Source organism: Danio rerio, chromosome 19 (assembly GCF_052040795.2).
Source record: "Danio rerio strain M-AB ecotype USA chromosome 19, GRCz13ab, whole genome shotgun sequence".
Taxonomy (NCBI): domain Eukaryota; kingdom Metazoa; phylum Chordata; class Actinopteri; order Cypriniformes; family Danionidae; genus Danio; species Danio rerio.
Window position 1 is genome coordinate 34006456 of NC_141039.2, and position 24155 is coordinate 34030610.

General features: G+C 37.9%; 1 protein-coding gene across 1 annotated transcript; it reads right to left on the bottom strand.

The window, feature by feature from the left end:
- Nucleotides 1-1067: 1067 nt before the first annotated feature.
- On the bottom strand, nucleotides 1068-23396 carry zbtb10 (zinc finger and BTB domain containing 10). The gene is made up of 4 exons (NM_001128539.2): nucleotides 22982-23396; nucleotides 13809-14733; nucleotides 4280-4455; nucleotides 1068-1367 (listed from the first exon to the last, which is right to left on the bottom strand). The coding sequence occupies exons 1-4, from the start codon at nucleotides 23321-23323 to the stop codon at nucleotides 1068-1070; spliced, it is 1743 nt and encodes a 580-aa protein (NP_001122011.1). The 5' UTR covers nucleotides 23324-23396.
- Nucleotides 23397-24155: the final 759 nt, after the last annotated feature.

A 24155-nucleotide genomic window follows, 5' to 3' on the forward strand; every position in this document is an offset into this window, starting at 1 on the left:
GAATCATGTTTTGAATTTACGAGTTGGATTTGCGTATTTTTAAAGTTTTTTTTATTAACAAATTGGATTTACATTTTTTTATATATCTTTTTTGAATTTACACATTGGATTTGCATATTTTTGAATCGCCTTTTGAATTTACAAATTAGATCTGCATTTTTTAAATTGTGTTTTGAATTTACGGATTGGATTTGCATATTTTTAAACTTACGAATTAGATTTGCGTATTTCTAAATAGTTTTTTTAATTTATGAGTTTTTTGAACTACTAATTGGATTTAAATATTTTTAATAGTTTTTTTAATTTACGAGTTGGATTTGCATATTTTTAATAATTTTTTAATTTACGAGTTGGATTTGGTTCTTTTTAGTAGTTTTTTTATTTATTTCCGAATTGGAATTAAGTATTTTAGATCCTCGTTTTAATTTACGAATTGGATTTGCGAATTTATGAATTATGTTTTGAACCTTTCAATTGAATTAGCATATTTTTCAATCATGTTTTGAACTTGTATATCAGATTTTTTAAATGTGAATTGTGTTGCGGATATATGAATTTTATTTAGTAAATGTATTATTTTTGAGACTGATCTGCCTCCACAAGATCCTCCTTTAGAGCAACATATTATCAGGAAGCGCAGTTATAAACTGAAAATAAGCAGATGTACATTTAAAAAGAAAAGAAAAAAATAATAATTCTACTGTTTCATAAGACCATAATATCTTTCTTCATAAATTAAATAATTAATATTTCTTTTAATATGATTGGCCTAACTCAAAAAAACTAAACGCTGTACACCCTCATCCCCTACAAAAGAAAAACAAAATACATCACAGAAAAACCTGATTTTTTTTGTTATATATATATATATCATTATACCTCTTTCTCTGACACACAGAACAATCTTTAAATATTGGAGTCCCTCTCTAACAAAGCTATAGATCTCTTTGACATAACTTCACGTGCAACAAAGAGGTTTGATAGCACTTTGGAATTGTTGATTGTTTCCCAGCTATATTTTTTTTACTTTGCATTTTGATTCGTGTTTCTACCAGGTTATGTCTACATTAGTCCTTCACGGGGGTGGCACCAGCATCACCCTCGCAGTGGGATTGGTCAATCTCATTGGGCTCCTCCCCTTCTGCCTCCATGTCCTCGTCCCCTTCTCCGGCTTCGTCGAAGTCTTCATCGCGGGCGAACTCCAGGTCCTGCATGCCCTCCAGACCCTCCTGCGTGCCCTGGTGAGAATCGGCACACTCCACACAAACGCCGTAGCGTCGCGAGCCGTGCCGTATGCCCACGCTGGCCGCCAGCATGAAGATCTTCTTGCATACCATACATTTGTATTTCTTATCCTTTTTGTGCACCTAAAAGTGAAAGTCATAAATGGGGAGATTGGTGAGTGATGCAAGACGCATTGGTATTATGAGTGAAATGAGTCAGCAAGAATCTCTGTCGCGTGTTTGTGACCCTTGAACAAAAAAAAAACTCATATGGCTCAATTTCACAAAACCATCATATGAACCAATTTACATCAACTGAAAACCGAATAAACAAGCTTTCCATTGGACAAACATTCCATTTGTTAGAATCGGACTATATTTGACTAAGAAACACCTATTTGTATATCTAGATTGTATGGCATAAATAAAAATTGTAAAAAATTGAGATATAAATTTTTTTTTAATCGTGATATTGAGCAAATTGCATTTAAAATGGTCCAAATTAAGAACTTAGCAATACGATTTAATTATCAAAAATTACGTTTCAAATAAAATTTGTAATGACTTTTTTTTTCAAAGTGATTTTAAAACTTAAAACTTATGCAGTAGCTGGAAATATATTTCCTTTGATCCATACTTGTACACACAAACTTTCTTATAATCACTCTTTAGTAAGACATCTCATACTCTTTTTGTTTTTTAACATGTGTTTAGATATCCAAGTAAAATAAACCTAATTCATACATTTAATCAGGATTTTTCTTTTAAAAAAGTCCTGCCGTTATCAGCGCGCAATGATTCTTGGGACGTTCGAGGCCGCGAAGATTCAACTGGTTGTGTCCTTCATTTCTTGAAAAACGAAGGATAAATTTTGAGGCTGCGTTTGAAGGAGCCTTCGAATTTTTATTTTATTTTTTTAAATGAGACAGCCTTCGTCGCGCCACAACGCACACACTTTTAATGGATCCTTTGGAGGATGAGGCCTCTGAAATGAGACACAGCTATTGTTCTTAGATTTTATCAACAGTTCTAATTTAAATCCTGTTTACACCGATATTTATTACTATTCACTTTACTACTACTATACAATACTATTGTAATATGTACAAGATTATCTGTTCATATATATATATATATATATATATATATATATATATATATATATATATATATATATATATATAGACATTACCTTTTTTAATTACCGGCCACTGTGTAGTTTTCCAATGTTACTAGCCACTTTGCATTTTCACTAGCTATAATTTTGTTGTTGGGAAAATATAATTTATATGCATAAATATGACTTTGACATACTAAAATACTTGATTTAAATTTTGTGTTATGTCTGCATGTTTTCTCATTCATTTAACTTTTTGTGTGTCGAGTATGAGCTTGCTCAATGAGCATGAGCAAATGGGTTGTGGTTTCATAGTGTTATATTGCAATTAGTGTTTATGTTCACATGACACTTCAGAGCTCAAAATTAAGGATTAACAAAATTTATCTCTATAACCAAACTAAACAATAATTATTTCTTAGCCACAAATTTTAAATGGGTCAAAACAAGCTAAATATAGCTGTATACTATGCTTTTTATTTAAAAAAAAAAAAAAACATTTCTTAAAAAGAAAGAAAAGCATTTAACTTTTAAAAAATAACTATTGTCATGTATCAAAACTATGCACAGTAATCTGTCCTGGCTAAAGATCTCTCAGATCACAGCTTAACTGCACAAAAATGGAGATTTGATCTCCCATAAAAGCAATATTGTAATAAAATGATTATTAATTAATAATTAAACAATTTTAACAAAAATAAAAGCAAATAAAACTAAGTAAATGAAAGCAGGTGAAAAAACATACCGTGTGTGATGAGGAAAGGATGATTACATGCACACAGTTAACTTTAGGCCAATTAATAATCTGTTCAAAGTGAAAGCAACCAGTGCTGCTTATAAAAAAACAAATTTTGAGCGCTTGAAAGCATCAGGACTGTGGGTGCATGTTCATCACTTTTTGTATAGTCTATTTGAAAGAGAACCGATCACAGCTGCGTTTCTAGACCCTGTTCCAGAAATGGTTGCTTTACGAAAGGAAATGGGAGCGTGCACGCGTTTTAAGCGTGCATCACATCAGCTGTTAGCGCGAGTGATCATCATCCTCTCATTCGGTATTCACTTGCTTTCTTCTGCTCCCGTGATCACAATTATTTTACCTTTCGATTCTAAGATCACATTTGCACACATATTGGGTCATCCTTATATTGTCGAACCCTGGTTTTAAGAAAACTACAATTTAAAAATGATTTTTAAACAGCCAAAGTGGCTAGTGGGATTGTCTGTCTAACCCGCCAAAGCTGAAATCTACCCGGTGTTATGTAAAGCCCTATATTTATATGACATATGTGATTTTATATGCTTATTTGTTTTCTTTTGAACACTCAAAACAAAAGCATCTATTATTATGAAGCCATTAGCATGCAATGAAAGCATGAAAGAAAATCTTAATTCTCACATAGATTACATGCCATACACTGTAGAACTTGATAAGTTAACTCAAACTATTTTGGGAAACCGATTGCAGCAAACAATTTAAGTTTTATAACCAAAGGGTTAGTACTGTAATCTTATATATACAGAGTCATATACATATATATTATTTGTGTTTATATAGATAAATCATTTAGAGTATTAGTAACAAATTTAAAGTTCAGTTAACATAATAAATTGAGTCCAAACAACTATATAGCTACTCAAATGGTTTGGTATTGCACAAGTAATTAATTGATTCATAACTCATTCAGCTTCTGTTCTGCTTATTATAATCAGGTTGAGTTACAGAACTCTTTTTTATTAAGTCAAAGTAACTTTGTAAAAAATGATGAGTTAAACTAATGTATTTCATTTAGTGATTTTCACTGTTCGAAAAAAATGAAAGGAAAAAAATAAAAGGTTTTGTAAAAAAAAAAAAAATCTTCTAAATAACTTTTCTTTAGATGTTACTTGAAATGTTTTAGACGTGATTCACCCTCCAACAACACTTGATCTTGTGTCTTACCAGGGAATGTCTCTTGACGTGTTCTCTGCGAGTGAAGAGCTTCCCGCAGATGTCGCAGCTGAATGAACGCACGCCTGAATGGATGATCAGGTGCCTCTTTAGTGTTCGCCGGTGCTTGGCAATGTAGTTACAGTGGGGACACTTCAGCTTATTGAGGGCGTTTTCCGGCGCTTCGCCTTGGAGAAACCACACAAACAAACAGGTTCTCAGCAATTTTCACACCGGTTTCTGAGATGCAAGTTTTCTCCATTCACTTTATCAACTTTAATTGACAGCTTAGCAGAAATACAGCAAGTGGCTTAATGTGATAGAGAGAAAATAAATGTCTGCATGAACCCTCAGTGTCATCCTTGCATAAAACAAAAAACTATAAACATGAAGTGAAAGTGTGCCAGTTGCCATAGAAACTTCATGCCGGAGGCCATAACTATATTAGTCTAATGCAATTTTCTACTTGTAAACAAGCTGCATAAAAAGCAAGATCTCTTTCCTTCCAGTCGCCGTTCTCCTGAACTAACATTCAAGAAAACAGCCTGATTGTTTATCTGGGTTAAACTACAGTGCGGACAAAACTGCAATCTCTGCTTTTTTGCTAGTGAAGACTCACTCAATTTCCCATGGGAGAGATGCTGTGTGACAATTAGACCAGAGCTGCCTGGAACTACTGCATGTGGGACTGGGGGGGGGGTGTGGGATCCAGCATTGTTTGAGCCAAAATGGGCAAAACAAAAGGGTCGTCAAGCAGGTTGCCAAGGGGGTGATGAGAGCCAGATCACCTGGGAATTCAATCGAAGCTCTAAACACCACCTTGCGGGGTGAAGGAGATCCCGACAGCAGCTGTGCCGTACGTTAGTGTCGGCAGGCTCGAAATTAAAGTTCAATCTGTTACTATGGGTTTGTGGGTACTTAAAATGGTTAACCATTAACCTGGATTCTCAATGTCCGGCACTGAGTAGTCATGAGACTGCTCTAGATTGTGCAAATGGCAAACTGTCCTCAATAGGCAGATTTAAAGAGATTGGTGGTAAATGTGTTCAAGGTTTTAACCACTTGACACTGACCTGAGGCCACTGAACCTAAACATAGGTTTGACACTACATTGTCTTACATCAATACGACATGAAAAATGGCTTGTGTTTTTAGTGATTCAGTCACAACTGGTCAGCTGAGATGTGCTACACTTGGTCTTGGATGCATTATTTTGCATGAGTCTTGCTATTGGATTTTATCTAGACTCTCCTGTCTTATTTGGTCACACTCTACCTTATATTTAAAGAAGACTTGACAAATATGATTGACTGAAAGAAGAAAGTCTTTAAATTACTAACAAGTGACATTGACTTTAATTATAACCTGTGTATTTTGGTGCAACATAGTGTGCTGTAATCGGATGTTATGATACCTTTTTTCAAAATAGGTCCCATAATGTAGAGCATTATGGGACCTATTTTAAGAGGAGGTACCAAAGGGGTGGAAATCTTTAATGAATTTAAGATCCGATTTCAATTAAAGGTGTCATAATCCGATTCCAAAATGAGTCTTGACCTACATTTTTACCATTTCTGTACAAAACCATCTTTCCAACTTTACATTTTAACCAGAAATGGAGCTCTGTGCTTTTGTTTATGATTGGAATTTATGTATGTAGTTTTAACAGCGTCCTGAAGCCAATCATACAACCGGACGAGACTTTAACCATCTTTAATCTGAATTAAGTGAATTCGGTAGCATATAGTACATGTGCCTTGTTTTTTTTTTCTTCTGTTTGTAGATTATGCATTCACAGGCTTACATCATTAGCTATGTTTTTATCCAAAAAAGTGAATAGAAAACTGGAATAGCACAAAATATGTGTGTAAAAAGCAGCGTTTCTAATCAACAAGTCAAAGAGAACAAAATCATCACTTTCTGATTTACTGGCACCAAATATAAAAATGCAAAGGGAAATTGCTGTGGTAGGAGAAGCTGCGTGAATCTTTTCTTTATTTAATAAATGACTTGTGCCTTAAAAGACAATGCCGAAACACAATGAGCATGTTCTGGTATTTGAAGGCGTCAGACACTGAGTACAGACGCTTTTCACAGTTCTGAAGGTAATGAATAATATAATAACACGAATACTGATACTCAAAACTATGCTCAAAACAACATTTCAGATGTTTTACAATGCGGTCAGCCGGCTGGTTTGTCCATTCACACATTTTGATCATCACATGATCTTTTATAACAAAATCGCATGACTTTTTTTAATGTGCATACTGGAATTTGTTTGGTAAAAGAGTTTCCATCATAGTTTCTGCGCATCTTATGGAATTAAAAGTTTATCCAACTCAGTTATGCACATACACTTTTATGCACATTTTCAATATTTATGCGCATCTTGGCATTTCCATCAAATCTTTTTTATGCGCATATCCAAAACGTGGATAAAAATAGGTGGATGGAAACAGCTATTTTGATCTAAAATAAATACAAAATCGATTTTTAACTTTTGAGAATTGATTCAGAATCATTAGAGAAAGAATAGCGATGCATCATTGAATACTATAATACTGATGTGTTAGGTCACTAGCTATAATTCCATCCACTTATTTTAATGTACATTTTGGATATGCGGATTTTAAAAAATGGTTAAAGGAAACGCCAAGATCTCATAAACTTTGATAACACATAAAAAACCTATGCACATTTTACCGAACAAATTCATGCGCATTAAAGTAATGTGATTTTGATCATGTGATGATACAAATGTGTAAATGGACAAATCAGCAGGCTGAGCATATTGTAAAACATTTAAAATGTTGTTTCGGTCATTCTAAAATACCTTAACCATTTCCGTATTAGTCTTATTATATTATTAATTACCTCTAGAATAGTCAGGAGCATCTAGATTCCACATCTTGCCATGTGTTCATTGCGTGTCGGCATTGTCTTATGAGTTGCAAGTAATTTATTAAATAAAGAGACGATTGTTGCAGTTTTTACCGCAGCAATTTCCATTTTTTCTTTTGATATTTGGTGCCATTTAATCAGGAAGTGACTTTTTTGTTGTCTTTGACTCATTGGATGGACACGCTGCTTTATTCGCATGTATTTTATTTGATAGACCAGTTTTGCGTCATAGATTTAATTAGCATATTTGTAAAAATGTAAAATTCTATTGGTGTAAATGGTGGACATATGGTATAAATAAATACAGGTGTAAACAGGGTTTAAAAGGGTGAAATATTGTGCCCAAACACACTCAATCAAAGATGAACTAATCTTTTACATCTGGAACAACATGAATATTGTTTGATGGCGAAATTTCATTTTGACTTTTAGCTAGATAAGATAATTTCATGCGACACTAGTATCCTCATGTCGCTGCTGCCAATCTTTCATGCCGTACTGTCCACTCTCACTCCAACACATTAGATATAAATCCCTGATAATTTCACGCCACTACGTGTCTCTATTCGTTAAGCCCTCAAACTTGCGTAAGGCAACAACTGTAAATGTGTGTCTGTATGGGTGTGTGAAGGAGATATGATGTGTAAATAAATGGGTGAAGCCCTAACAGTGGATCATCTTACACACTGTGGATTAGCAGGCAGGCGAACCAAAGCCGTCAGATCCCATTGTAAGTACCTCTGCAGTGGGTCCACTATGCCTGGGTCAATATTTGGAATGGCAGAGATAGTTGGGCTGCATTAGCAGGATTAGGGCGGGACGGCCCCTGGCAGCACTGCACCTCAGATGAGGGAATGGGGCTGTGTATGTGTGTGTGTGATGTGTCGCTAAAGCAAATCAACAGTTCAGCTGTCCTGTTTGGAAAGGACACAAGCATTTATGGTGACCACTCCTGTTGTTTGATGTGTGAGAGATAACTCATGGGGCTCATTCTAGAGCAGCATGAAAATATTTTTTCAGGAAGTGATTTACCATGTTCAAAGGTAAAAACGCTACCTAAAAAATGTAGAAAATGTTGTTCATTTGGGGCGATTACCTTATGGCATTTACAATGTTTGTGGGTAGTTTTCTAATGCAGAACTACAAAGAAGATTTTTAGCTCAAACTGTGGTTCTTGGTCATTCATAAAATGCAAGTCTATGGCTTCTGTCACTTTGGGTAGGACTGGGAAGTTTGGCCTAAAATCAGAATCTCAATTAATTGAACATTTTAAGTCGATTACAATTATTGAACAATTATTTTATTTATCTATTTAATGTTTTTGCCTTCATAGTTCACTGACATAGTTTTACTGTACTGTTTTGTACAGTAAATATGCTCACATATTACAAGTGAGAGATGTTTGCATGTAGGGTGCATTACTTTTAAAATAATTGGAGAAAACACACAGTACCCATCATCTACGATTCTTTATCGAACATCGACACTGAACATCTGAAATTAAAAACACACTGCCTAAAATGCGTCTCTCCGCAACACCCACCCTCGCCACCAAACTGACCAATCACAAAGCTTGTGATAGGCGTTGTTGTGATGTGTATTTAAATTTTTGAAGGCTGCGCCTGACCATACGCGTGCACTTGGCAGAAGTATAATATCAGAATAATAGAAGTAGAAATCATAATATAATAAGTAGAAATGTTAGCCTTAAAAGAGCAGGGTCACATGACTCCACACACGGTAGGAAAAGTAATTGAAAAAAATTGGCCTGGAAAAATTAAATCGATTATATGTTCTGTATGTCGATTTCCATTACTTTTCGATTAATCACCCAGCCCTAGCTTTGTGATTAAAAAAATACATGGATATTACTTCTGAGGATACAACGATGTCCTATGAAGTGAAAAGATTGATCTGTGCAAGAAACTAAAATTCTTTTTGTTGCAAATATTTCGCTTTCTACATTGTGTTTTTTACTCTCAAAAGTGAGATTTATATGCACTTCATCAATGACAAAGGGCGGTTAAAAAAGCAAATAAGTTTAACTTATAAAATGGCTCAAGGCTGATTTATACTTCTGCGTCAGGCAATCGCAGTGACCCACGGCGCCTGCCTTGCGCGTAGTCATGCATTTATATTTCTGCATGCTTTTTGTGTTGCTCTGCAATAACACTTCCAAAACGCTAGCTGGCTGTAGGTGTGTATGTTCCTCTGTGTTTTTTTTTTCTTTTCCGAACACTACCGCTAAAACTCACTCATTTAGAGGCGGGAAACGGCAGACATGTAACAACAGTAACCATAAGGTAAACACAATGCAACAGTTTCCATCTAGAGCTTCTTCACGTGATTTGACACTTGTAAACACTCGCTCCAACAGGTTCGCACGGCTCTCAGCACCGCCCACACTTGCGCTACCAAGACAACCTTTCACAGAGCTTACTCTACGTGTCGTTGCGACATGTAGTTACATTTTTAAAGATGTGCGCATTGGCAAGGGATATGCGACCGCATGAAGGCTGTGCCGGATCACACACACACATTCGCTTGATGAGAAAGTCTTAAAAATTAAGCAAAAAAAAAAAAAGTAAATAAAACACAAACTAATTGAAAAGACAAAAGCATGCCAACAATTTAATCCTGAAAATGTAAATATATCTTTATAATTACATAAAATAGACATAAAACTAAAATGGCAAAATAAACATTTTTAGAATGCATTTGAAGTTTAATAACTAGAAATAAAGATATATTGCTGACATAAAATGTTAAACTAATAAGATGGATGGTGTTAATAATTGCAATTTATTATAAATGGATAGATGAATTTATCTCCTATAAATCTATCTCATACAAATAATTTTAATAGTTTAATTTAAAAGCATTAACATAGTAAAAATGACACAAATTAAGTCACAAGCAAAAACCACTTCAGTGGAAAGTACCCCATGTGTGAAAAAGGAAGTGGCTAGTCAACATGGACCCAAGCACAAAGACGAGTGCATAAGCATATGTAGGCATGTGTAGGCAAACACACCAACACACACATGCCTTGCAGGTGCGAGCCATGAGCTCTGCACATTTAAGTGCCCTCAGGAATATGAGCTAAGTGCATTTGAGAGCGTATAGGAAGCCTGAGGGTAGAATGTTTCCCCCGCTTTACTTCATTATCCTGCATTAGAGGAGTCGGCGACGGCGAGAGAAAGCCTTTTCTCAGAAGCGCGTCACTTAAGACATGATACTATAGCACGCGCCGCTCTGCTTAATGGGGGCAGAGAGTCTGAAGCATGACAGCTCGGCAGGCTGGAGATTACGCAGGTTTTTGTGGTATGAGGCACAGGGAGGGCAGACTCCCTTAATAAGAACTGAAGAAAACGCACTGGCTGCTCTAATTAAAAAGGGAAGATGGTCTTGTGGCCTTGAGCTACACAAGGCCTGAGGAAAAGCAATCATGAAGTGAGACCTTGGTTGGCTGACGGCCACAACTGAAGAAAAGAGATACGTTTAAGAGAATGGGCCTTCAGAGTTACAGGAGATACTTTAGACACATCAAGTTATTATCAATTACCATGAATTTCTGAAAGGCCGTTATAATATGAAGGAAACTCAATGGCACCAGGGAGCAAGCAGTAAGGCCCAATCCCAATTCTATTTTTTTACCCCTACCCCTTCCTCTTGGCCCTTGAAATAGAGTGTGATAGGATTTTTAAAAATTGTTTCTGTCAAAAGCATGACGGTAAAACACGAACCCTGTTATAATTGTATTAAAACATGCTTGTTTGTTGTAAACATTCGTAATAATGAGAAAAAAATACTAATTTCTAATAATCTAATAATAATAATTTCCTGACTTCTGTGTGCAGCCATTTTGCCATTGCAGATGGTGTATTCTGGGAAATTTTCTTACCTCTTGGTTTCGAGTGTGGTCGTGAAAAATCTCTGTTTAAGTGGCTATATCTTTTCCCCTTAGCCCTACACCTTCAAGCTAAAGAGAATTGGGACACCACTACCCCTTTACGTGAATGTGCAAAATGAGGGGTAGGGGGAAGGGCTAAGGGGTAGAATTGGTATTGGGCCTAAGTCAAGATTAAATTAGACTGAAGCTGTTAATATAACAAAAATGTAATGAGAATAGCTTGGACTTTAGGCAAAGTTTGCAAAGAATGAAACACTTCATACAATGTCAACACTCATTGGCTAAAACTTAAATGACAATGATAATCTTAGCAGAAAAGGAAAGTAATTGGCAAATCAACGCAGGTTTGTTGCAAATAAAAAATGTTAATAAATGCAGAAATTTTATCTCTAATTTTATTGTTTTACTTAGTACTACGAGTAATCAGACCCCCTAGTTTTTTGCAAACATTTTTTTCACTGATTTTGTGGTGGTAATTCCTAGAAATTTGCGAACAAAATTTTTTTTTATATATATAAACTCCTCCAGGTGTGCCAGTTTTCCCCATAAGTCCAAAGACATGCGGTAGAGGTAAATTGGGTATGCTAAGATTGACCGTAGTGTATGAGTGTGTGTGTTTTCCAGTGATGGGTTGCTGCTGGAAGGGCTGCTTTAAACATTTGTTGAATAAGTTGGCGGTTCATTCCGCTGTGGTGGCCCCAGATTAATAAAAGGACTATGCCGAAATGAAAATGAACGGATGAATAAATATAAAAAATAATATGATCTAACGGTAGGGATTAAGCCAAAGATAGGTTGTAGAACTCTTATTTTTATCCACAATCTTACTTTCTCTTTCTTAGAAATCTTTCTTAGATTTCACTCCCTGGAGCATCTGACATCATGTACCTCACTCAGAACATGCATTATGGCTTCCCCTACGGTAATACACCCAAAACACGAAGTGCCGCAAAATTCGTCAATGTTCTCTAGTAAACGGCAGGGAAACAGTTAAGCGAAATAATTTTTTCAATTTGGTACATATCATAACACCAGCCGTTTATGTAAACCAAAAATAATATCCTTCAATTCGGTCACGTCCAGTGGCCATCATCTTTGAACCAATCTCATTTATTGTAAGCTGCTTGCTTTTCTGTACGTTTCATTGCTCTGTTTGTTAGATGTTTGCTCCCACTTTTTTTTGCGATCTGAAGTGCGTCAAACACATAAATTCACTCAATTTGCATCACAGGATGTCTAAACACATCTTTGCATTGACTTCACATGTAAATCACTCGCGTTTCATCCATGTCTGCTTACTGCATAAGTGGCAAAATTCTCTTCACTCTCATGTAATGTAATGATTGTGAGGCCGCAGGTGAGACGTCATTTTTTGAGAGACACTTACATCACGTGCGCTGCATGTACAGCGTCTATAAGTCATTTAAAACAATTAATTGCAATCTAAAATAAATATAATTTGATTATATTATTTGTAATTAGATGTTTTAAGAGATTGTATTATTATTTTTCGTATAAATAAATAATTTTTAATTTTACGTTTTTGTTTTTTTTTGTTAATTTTTGTTGGATTCACCAAAAAAACTAGGGGGTCTATGTAATACTGCATCAGGCCAAAGTGTTTTCCTAAAAAATCTGTTCACTTAAGGGTCATATTTGAAATGCCTCTAGGCAGCATTTTTTGCAGAAGACCTAATTATGTAAATGGCAATATACTTAAGAGTACTTGCTAAACTTGCATTCAGGGTGTGTTCACAATTGTAATTTAGTCCTCTTAGTTTGTTTGGTCTAAAACAAAAAATGTCTGCATGTATCTGAAGCCTGTATTGAACTGCAATGACAACACTGAGCTTTCTATACTTTTATGGTTGCAAAAAAGTGGTGCGTTCATTAAGATGTCATTTGAATTGCACAAGATTTCATTTGGCACTTCAGGTTGGTTGCGCCAACAAATGTGTGCAGTTCTAACTCTGTTTGTATGGCAACTATAGTTTCTAACGACAGCAAAAATGGCATAATTTTTCCAACCCCCAGTTGGTAAGAATGTGGCACTTGTTCCACCATATTGTGCATCGACTCATCATGAACTGTTTGATCAGACTCAAAGCTGGATATAGGGTATGTTTTTCTTAATACAGCAGGCACCATATTCAAATTTATGTAAACAACCTAAGATCTAATCGAATCCCAGATACAGGCCATTTTTCTAAACAACTTGTATGGAAATCAGCTGAATGTAAACCATTTACATGCTGAAAATTTGCACAGAATGTACTCTGCATATCAAATTCACAAGTAGGGCTAGTACTATGATAGCAAGATATTTGGAGCATGGCATGACCTCTGCCTCAAGGCTGTGTATTCTGCCTCTGATAAACACTGATTATACCATTACCAAAAGGCTTTACAGAAATGCATAGAGGCCTTTGTGTGAGTGTGAGAGTGAAGTGTCAGAAACACTATTGTCATACATGACAACCCTAATGACAGCACTGAAGTATGCTGATGAGTCTACACAACAGGGTGGAACATTATTCAAATAACCAAACTCCCACAACCGGAATGAACTCAACAGAAACATACAAGGAAATACATTGGGGGGGGGGCGGGCTGTGTTACTTGCTGGGTGTGTTATTCTCTGATGAAAATGGAATTGGGCTTGTTTTGAAGAGCCACTCAGACACTTGTCTTGCACAGAAGAGAAAGGCATGATGGGTAACGTACCGGCATTCTCTGAGAGGTAAGAGAAGTCCTCTCTTGTGTAGGAGGCAGACGGTTGGATGAACATGCCCTCGTCAAAACCCTCTTCGGGCTCAGGTGGGATGTTGTAGACGAAACGCTTGGCGGCTTGTTTTTTCCGCCTTCCACTACCTGGCTCAGAGCGCACCTCCTGCTTGACGGTAGCCCCATTGCTGGGATCTGGGTTCCAGACAAACACCGGACCCGGTCCCTGTGGCTCCGTCTCTGTGGACTCGGACGAGTTCTCCCCACCCCAACCAGAGCTTCCCAGCGCACAGCCTTCTCCCCCAGACACTTCCACATCGCTGGGTTCATCCTTCACTTGGCCTTGGACACTGGCCTTGATGGATAGCTTAGACAGGATGCTGGTGGCCCAGAAATTGCTAGGCTTCTTGTCGGCACCCTGACAATCTTTTGCCACAGTCCGCCTCTTATTATAGTCAACCACCACAGAATCGGGGGCTTCCTGCTTGATGCTAATATTAAGGGCGTCTTTGATAAAGGCGCGACAGGACTGGACCACCTCGGTCATCTGGAGGTAACTTGCCACAGACATCACCTCGATGGCATTCTGACTAGTGAGCAAGAGGTTGCCAGAGTAAAGGAAGTCCAAGATGACAGAGAAGCCCTGCACGGCTGCCACATCCAGGTGTGTAATGGTAGTTTGGTCACAGCTCTCGCTCTTTGTCAGACAGTAAAGGGTCTTGAAGTAGCGGCTCCCGGCGACCAGGATGTTCTTGTGTGCTCTGAACACCTGACCGCTCACTACGATGTTGACATCACAGAGGATGCCACTCTTGCGCTGTTTGTCCAGCTCCTGCAGCAATTGGTAGCAGTACGAGTTCTCGTTGGGCTTGTTCCGGTAGTCCTCCACCTCCGGGCTTTCCGCGTCCTCTGGCCTTTCCATCTCCTGGTGGAGTGACAACAAACAAAAATGACAATCAGCATTAGTATACAGTGTAAACACAAAGTGAAGGGCAGGTGTACAGTGACAACTCTGACAAGAGAACTGGTTTAACAGGCTGGAAAGCTGCAGTACTGTGGAAACTATAGCGCTGTGCGCCGATAAACCCCCCTGCTCTCAGGATGCACGCACTCTGCCCTTGTTAATGCTCTTTAAGAAGAGAAATATTTGGCCATTATCCCATCCGCCATCAATCTCCATCATCTGCTCTCACAATTAAGAGAGAGAGAGAGAGAGAGAGAGAGAGAGAGAACCGGCTGGTACCTACCAGTGGGAGTGAATCTACACAATATATTTGTGGATTTCAAAGCAGATGTCCTAATCCATGCAGAAATTTATACCACCCTACATTTTTTCTCCTCCTACCACACAGCTGGGTTTTTTGCTGGAGTATTTCAGATTAAATCTGTTTCTCAGGGCGGAGGCCTTCCCAGCCCCCCTCCTCCACACTGCTGGGCTTGTCCTGGTAGATGGGGTTATTACTGTAGCCTGATCCAGCTACAGCAAGCCCGACCAGTAGTCAGAGTGAGAGAGAGAAAGAGAGAAAACGCAACCCCATTTCTCCACACAATGCCAGTCTTTTCCTCCAGGCTCATTGTTCACTATTGCTTGCTTAGTGCTACACTGAAGCTTTGTGAAGAAAGCACTTACAATTCTCTAGCACACTTACTAGTGAAGGTTGCAAAAGACTAGCCTGAATTACAAAGTCATTACTGGAACTCAATTCAGTCATCTTTTACTGACTTCATGTTAAAAACCATGACTCATTCCAAACATGTCACTTTCATTTCATGTCTCTATTTATATCATTAAAGCACAAAAACATTAGTTATATTAAATAATAATAAACAACTATTTTATATTTAAAATAAGGCATGGCTGAATTTTAAATCACATGATCATTGTAATGTGCTGATTTGGTGCTCCACAAAAAAATATTTCAATAAATTTTGAAACCAGCCGTGCTGCTTAATGTTTGCATTCCATTAATTGGGTCACATTATATTTAACCTCTTATCTTTTAGCTGTGTACTTTAATGTGTGCATAAAATACTCCTATTTCTATATCTATCTATATTTCTATCTATATTTCTATCTATCTATATATATATATATATATATATATATATATATATATATATGTAGATATATACAGATAGACATATATATATATATATATATATATATATATATATATATATATATATATATATATATATATATATATATATATATATATATATATACACACACACTGAACCTATAGCAGGTTCTCTCAAGCTGCCAAAATAATAAAAGCACCATAAAAAAATTATTAAATATGACGTGTGCAAGCTATCACAGGCTTCTAATATCATAAGGTGCATCCCAAATCACACACTTATGCACTATTCTGCACCATTTTCTAGTATAAATAGTGTAAGTAGTGCGTTCACACTGAAAAATTTACCCCTAAGAATTGAGACAGCACTACAGCACCTGCATCGAGTGACAGAACATTGTGGGACTGCTGTACAGGATTTATGATTATGGATTATGGATTTCAAGCGTGACGATAAAACATGTATGCAGTTATGAGTATATTAAAACATGTTTGTTTCTTGTAAAAATTCATAATAATTACAAAAAAAAAATCATTTGTGGATCTCTTTACTTCCGGGCGCAACTATTAGCCGTTGTGGCTGGTGTATTCTAGGAAGTTTTTGTACCCCTTGGTTTCGAGTATGGTCCTGAAAAATCTTTGTTCGAAGGGCTATTCACCCCTTCCCCTTAGCCCTACGCCTTCAAGTTAAAAAGAATTGGTACACCCTATTCCCCGACGTGAACGCACAAATCGAGGGGTAAAAGTAAGGGGAAGGGCTAAGAGGTGGAATTAGTATTGGGCCTTATGCAATCGGTAAAATGAAGTGTGGAATGATGGAAACTTCACGCACTCAATGAACGCAGCTTTGCTCACGTAGCGGAAGTGGTGGAGCTTTTGGGCAGTGATGTTGGATCACTTTATTTATTTTGGATTGTGAAAGCAGTATTCTCCAAAGAGAGTGATTATACCCATGGCAAGTATTTTTGGGTAGTTTGTCCATTTCTGCTTAGTAAAACAAATGTTAGTGTTACATTTGAGGCAACACTACATTCGTATACTATGCTGTTCAGTGTGTAGTGCATAAGTACATGTATGGTGTGCCATTTGAGACACTGCAATATTACAGTTGTGTGTGAGTAGTGACTGAAATGTAATGTTTGGGTGTTTAATATTTTGTGGCTCAGTGGTGTTCATACCATTTCTCTGTTTGCTTGAGCCTCCCAAGTCTTTAACATTGACACAACCAATGGTGTGAGATGAGACTGTTTCCTTGAACAATGGCAGACATGGGCGTGATTGGGAAACCTGCTTGAAAATGACTTTTTGTGCTTCTTAAAGAAAAGTGGCTCGGCAAGTGTAAATAAGAGCTGAATGGAAAATGTATGGTTCAAGTATGTTCAAGTGGGGGAAGTATGATTGTTCAGAAACTTACTTAAAATGATTGAGACATTTATTAAGGAATGAAAAATCTAATAAAATCTTAAAAAGCCAGGACTATTGGGTTCAGAGATGTCTGTTGAAGAGCAGGTTTGAAGAACGAGGATGAGGCGGAGGAATGGGGGTGTGAGACAAGAATGAACGTCCGTTTGTGGTGTCACAATGTCCCCACTATTGTTCGCCTCGGTCCATCCAGAAGGACAGAAAAAACACTTTCTTTCTCTTGCTTTCTTTCTCTCACATACGCTCACACACAGTTCATTCTTTCTCCAGATGTGCCACGTGTGAATGTGCTACAAGAGAACAGATGCTTTCCAAACATTCCCCCATTAAAACCTGTCAAAATGAGTTTGCGGTGACAGTTTGATATCTGATGTATTTTTAAATCTGAAATGAAGATTTGTTAGTTACTGTCTACAGTTTTGCTGTCGAACCATTTGTATTAAACTTTTTTGGTGCGCCATTAAACCTTGTAAACAGTAAAACTTTGCAATGAAAGGAAAACATATTACTTTTACAATATCTATAAATGCCAAAGTTATGATCTCATACGGTTGATTTTAATTGTTTCTCAAGGCTGTTTTTACTCACTACTGTCTAAATATTGTGTGAAACCCTGTAATTAGTTAGCTGTTTTACACTACTGTACAAAATAATGTAATACTTCTATTCATCTAGGATGCATTCAATTTAAAAGCAAAAGATTTGCATATAATGCTTCAAAAGATTTTAGGATTCAATTATTATTATTATTATTATCATTATCATCAAAGACTCATTTTACGTGGACATCAGTAATATAATTATTTGCCATAATATCAATAAGACAATCATATGATTAAGGTGTTGCTCTTTGGATGTTTTATTCATATTCCCGTTTTACATGTTATACCACATAATTCGATTAACGTCATTGCGCTCATGCAATTTCGGGTGTTTCATTTTTCCTTTGTCGAATTTAACTGCAGTTTGGCACTTTCACTTTCATTCAGGAACATTTCCAGCATGCCCCCCATGACAAATGAGATATTGGATGAGAGTATGAACTGCTGTTGTTTTAATGGAAGTTTATACCGCACACCATTTGAGGGTAAAAAAAAATGCATTCAACAATGCAGGTTTCTGTAGTCCTTTCTGACTTGGCATGTGCAGAGAATAGTGTCAAACAGCTGTGTGTGTATTGAGTATCCTGTCGCAAAATTCGGTGGTAATACTTTGATTAGGGTGTTTACATGTCTGTACTGCACTTCAATAATGTGACTAAAATTGGCGTACTCCACATGTCTTAATTCAATTTCTGTTTAGATCGATTATGACTTAGTCGAATTAAGGTAATAAATAAATAAATAAAAATAAATAAATAAAATTTGCTGTTTACATGGTAGACTCTTAATCAGAGTTTTGTCTTAATCATATTAAAATTGGATTATTGGTGTCCAAGTAAACGTACTCATTGTTACTATAGAAGTAGCAATAGTAGTAACAATAATAATAAATAAACGTTTTTTTGACAGCAAAATTATATTACATGATGGATCATGTGAATACTGGAGTAATGGCTGCAGAAATTTAGCTTTGCTAAATATAAATATATACAGAAAGCAGTAACTTTGAATTATAATAATTCATAATATTAGTTTTACAGCCTCAATCTCCATGAGAGAAATCTTCAAAAACTATAATCTTTCCGCCCCCAAACTTCTGAATGGTAGATAAAAGAAAAAAAACTTTTCAGAATGAGAAACATCAAAGAATATAGGAAACTTTTTTTTTCTGATACAAAAAAAAATATTGTATTCGAAACTTACTGTGGTTTCTCTCTCTAGTTTCTCAGCCCAGACTTTCATTTTGATGCGAAACGGGAACATTATACAACCACCACCAATACCACTACCCTACTCCTGTGCAGTAGTTGAGGAGAGAGTCGTCTAAAGCTCTTCAGGCAATGTGTTGCCAACACCCATTATTCTATTGTACACTTCCAACGTGTTCCATTTACAGCAAGCCAACAATAGCCCCAAAATTTAAACACATAGCCTTCAGCAACAGAGAGCCGTGCCTTTATCACCTACCAGTGCCGCAGTGAGAATACACTACGCAAGTGGCATGTTAGGGGGACATTGTGCCTCAGACAACAGGAACGTTGGTTTTGTTTTCCTTGCGCATAGTCTTCCTGAGCCATCCCAGCCCCTGAGGCCAGCGCCTGGTCCCCTCATCCAGATGCATGAACAATGCAGCAGTGTGCTTGACCCAAGGTGTGGGAGGGGAATGCCAGAATCTGGGCCTCCCAACAAAGAGCAGGGCTCATCGATACAAAATTCCAGGGAATTCTCCCCCACCAGCACCAACAACAACAACGCCACCACAACAACCCCCCCTGACCCAATACACACATATCTCAGAGCGGCAGACAGCACTGGGGTGGAGACCCTCGTCTTCATTGGAGCTCACTAATAACTGGAAGAAAGGGCAAATAGTTTTAAGTCCAGACAGGAGAATGAGGCATCCCAGATACCCTGCTTTAGGGCTAATTAAATTACAGGAGCTTGATATGGACCAGTGAAGAAATTTAGCCCATTATGACGGACAGTCGCTGCACTGAAAAACATAATGGATCACAATTATGAAATTGGCTATTGGAGGATGTGGCCTACCAGAAAAGTCTCTCTCTACTCAGACAGCCTAATGTTCTGCACAGCCCACTTTAAGACAGATGCTATTCTTCCAAGATATTGTGGTCTTCCTGTCAGCTATCACACACTTTTTGACAAAAGTAAATCATAACTAGATAGATAGATAGATAGATAGATAGATAGATAGATAGATAGATAGATAGATAGATAGATAGATAGATAGATAGATAGATAGATAGATAGATAGATAGATAGATAGATAGATAGATAGATAGATAGATAGAATTTGTCTATAGTATTTGGGATATTTACTAATGGATGGATGGATGGATGGAATTAGTATAGTATAGGAAAACAGACAAACATTTATAATTTGTCTATAGTACTTGGGATATTTAGTAATGATAGATAGATAGATAGATAGATAGATAGATAGATAGATAGATAGATAGATAGATAGATAGATAGATAGATAGATAGATAGATAGATAGATAGATAGATAGATAGATAGATAGATAGATAGATAGATAGATAGATAGATAGATAGATAGAATTTGTCTATAGTATTTGGGATATTTACTAATGGATGGATGGATGGATGGAATTAGTATAGTATAGGAAAACAGACAAACATTTATAATTTGTCTATAGTACTTGGGATATTTAGTAATGATAGATAGATAGATAGATAGATAGATAGATAGATAGATAGATAGATAGATAGATAGATAGATAGATAGATAGATAGATAGATAGATAGATAGATAGATAGATAGATAGATAGATAGATAAGATAGATATAATTTGTCTATAGTATTTGGGATATTTACTAATGATGGATGGATGGATGGATGGATGGATGGATGGATGGATGGATGGATGGATGGATGGATGGATGGATGGATGGATGGATGGGTGGGAGGATGGGTGGGAGGATGGATGGATCGTTGGGTGGATGGATGGATGGGTGGGTGGGTGGGTGGATTTAGTGTAGTATAGGAGAAACAAACATTTATAATTTGTCTATAGTATTTGGGATATTTACTAATGGATGGATGGATGGATGGATGGATGGATGGATGGAATTAGTATAGTATAGGAGAAACAGACAAACATTTATAATTTGTCTATAGTACTTGGGATAGATAGATAGATAGATAGATAGATAGATAGATAGATAGATAGATAGATAGATAGATAGATAGATAGATAGATAGATAGATAGATAGATAGATAGATAGATAGATAGATAGATAGATAGACATCTTTAGTATTTGTCTATAGTATTTGGGATATTTACTAATGGATGGATGGATGGATGGATGGATGGATGGATGGATGGATGGATGGATGGATGGAATTAGCATAGTATAGGAGAAACAGACAAACATTTATAATTTGTCTATAGTATTTGGGATATTTAGTAATGATAGATAGATAGATAGATAGATAGATAGATAGATAGATAGATAGATAGATAGATAGATAGATAGATAGATAGAATTTGTCTATAGTATTTGGGATATTTACTAATTAATGGATGGATGGATGGATGGAATTAGTATAGTATAGGAGAAACAGACAAACATTTTTAATTTGTCTATAGTACTTGGGATAGATAGATAGATAGATAGATAGATAGATAGATAGATAGATAGATAGATAGATAGATAGATAGATAGATAGATAGATCTACAGAGCTTTAATACGCACAATCGATGTCAGACAATATGCCAAGTTTTCTGTGCGATGTGTGTATTTTTGCACATTTATAACACATTCAACTCAATACAACAGAAACAGTACTGTGAAAAGGTTGACTGACAGAGGTCACTTCAAAGTGAGCGAACAGGAAAGTGTTACAGGGTTCAGATCTGCTGGAGCGTCTTAACCCCGTGTTGCTAGGGAGTCAGTGGTAATCTCCTCCTCCTTTCCTTCCTAATTAGTGAGGGGTATAAATTGAGTTAGTGGAACACTTTGTGTCACCCTGATTAGACAGACTGGACGTTATCATACCACGCAATCCTTAAGGGATTTCACAGGCAAACCAATAACACGGCATCTTCTGGGTGGAATTAAGTATTTGAATCAGTCATTCTGTGGCTTGATAGAGCACATGGAATCTGAAGCATTACAAATATTGATCAATAACAATTTATCTTAAACGACATCTCCTCCGGGTATAGAAGACAGAAGAAATATGAATCAAATTTCACTTTTGCAGTGCATTATACGAGCAAATGACCAATAGAACATTGTTCTGGTGTGATATGACTTCGAGTCTAATCTCATTCTGCTCATTGCAGTGGTCTGCACGTATCAGGCATTGCTGTCCTTACAGGCGACATAATTCACTCCAGTCCAATGTAGCAAATGACACACACTATCTATGGATCTTGGGGAGTCACCTAACACAATGCCTCTAATTTAGATGCCCTAAAAGGGGAGGGTGAGATGTGCCAGAGGTCACTTTTTACAGCGAGGGGGTTGGGAAGGGGTGCGGCTCCCCAAAGGTAGCAGGGTCAAGCCCTTGCCATTGTGTGACCTCTGTGGCAATCAGGTTAGTTACCCTGGTAACCAGGGTTGATAATTACAGTGCAACGCAGGAAACAGAGAGAACATTTTGAGTCACAATCTCACTTGCGGTCTGTTTAATAATTGATATCTCGTATTAAATCCTACACAATCACACAACGAATTCTTGTAAAAAAGGAAACAATATGGTTTCTGTAAGGCTTTAAATGAGCATATGACATCTAAGATAAATATTTATACTTTAAACGAGGCAGTCGAGGGTTTTAAGCTCCCCTCACGAATTGACAGCGCTGATCCAGTTAGCTCACACATGCTAACCTGCTACCTCCGACTTGAGTATAGCTAACATACTTGTTAGCTCGCTAAACCTCTTCGAAAACAACATTCCCACTCTAAAATAGGAATAAAAACGTCGACGTTTGTTAACGAAACACGGAACAACCCTTTTAAACTCGTCTTCGTCGGCGGTGCGAGTGTCCCCGTTATACCAGACTGCGAACGTACCTGTTTGGTCGGGTCATTCCTGCCGTGCTCCGAGGACAGGTGATGTCTCAGCAGCAAGGCCCGCTTGTAATTCCGACTGCCTTTTACCAACTCGTCGCTGTTGTTGGTGGCGATGTTATGGCACCAGGAGCAAGACATGAGTCCTGTTTCGTGGCTGAATCTGAGCCAGGGAAACTCCTCCAGCCAGCAGGCTTGGAAGAGCGAGTGTTTCTGCAGCAGCGTCTGAGGTCTCATCTCCAGCAGCGGCTTTCTCGCGGCCGTTTCTTCCGCCTCTCCCGTGCTCCCGTCCTCCCGGTTCACACCGTTGCCAGTCGCCTTCTTACAGCCCTCGGTTTTCAGCATTACGCTGTTTAAAACGCCCCTGTCATTATGTTTCCCCGCTGTCCAAGTGCCCCCTTCCGGGTCCTCGTCCTCCTCTGCCTCCGGCTCCGTGCTGTCGCTGACAGACCCCCCGCCCTCGACTTTCCCCAGCGATGGTCCTTTCGCCCCCAAATCCCGATCGTCCTCCTGATCCGGTCTGTTCCCGTTCAAATGTCGGTCTTGACAGGCCGGGGCCTCACAGCTGTTGCCGTTGCTGCCTCCTCCGACGGCGCTGGGACCGGTGACGGCTAATCCACCTCCTCGGAAAGCCAGCGACCTGCGGTTTCGCTCTCCGGACATTTTTCTAGAAATAAATTACAATCTTCACTTCCTCAACAAAACAAAAATCCGATCGCGGCTCTCGTAAATAAAGTATTCCGCATGAAATGAGCCGTTTTTCCGCGCTCCGGCCTCCTGGTGAGAGTATGTAGGTTATGCGGAAATAAATAGGGGTTTTAAAGGCATAATGAATTTCAGGGTTCTGTCTGCGTCCGCGCAGGCCCCGCAGAGGTCGAATGGCAACGACTTCCCCCACAATGCATCTCGGTCAGAGGGAGGAGGGGGGGCTCGTGTTAAAGGAAGATGGGGGTGACGCCGAACAGCCAGGGGTCTTTTGTGTCGATGACTGCACCCATTTTCCGCATGCTTTTTCATCTAAAGGGCTACACGTCTCGAACCAATAAGTCTTTGTATCCCTTTCACGCCCTCCCCGGCGCGTGACATTACAGCCGGCGCTCCATGTTTGTCGCGCGAGTCCCGATGATCAGGACAGGTGGGTCGCTGCTGACTCGCTGGAGTAAAAAGCTTCTCGCGA

What these genes read in the sequence shown, in the direction of transcription:
- zbtb10 (NM_001128539.2), bottom strand. Translation starts at nt 23,323, where the DNA reads ATGCTGAAAACCGAGGGCTGTAAGAAGGCGACTGGCAACGGTGTGAAC. An exon ending in GGAATGACCCGACCAAACAG is followed by an intron (nt 14,734 to 22,981) that starts GTACGTTCGCAG and finishes TCACTCCACCAG; the next exon opens with GAGATGGAAAGGCCAGAGGA. An exon ending in TTACCTCTCAGAGAATGCCG is followed by an intron (nt 4,456 to 13,808) that starts GTACGTTACCCA and finishes GGTTTCTCCAAG; the next exon opens with GCGAAGCGCCGGAAAACGCC.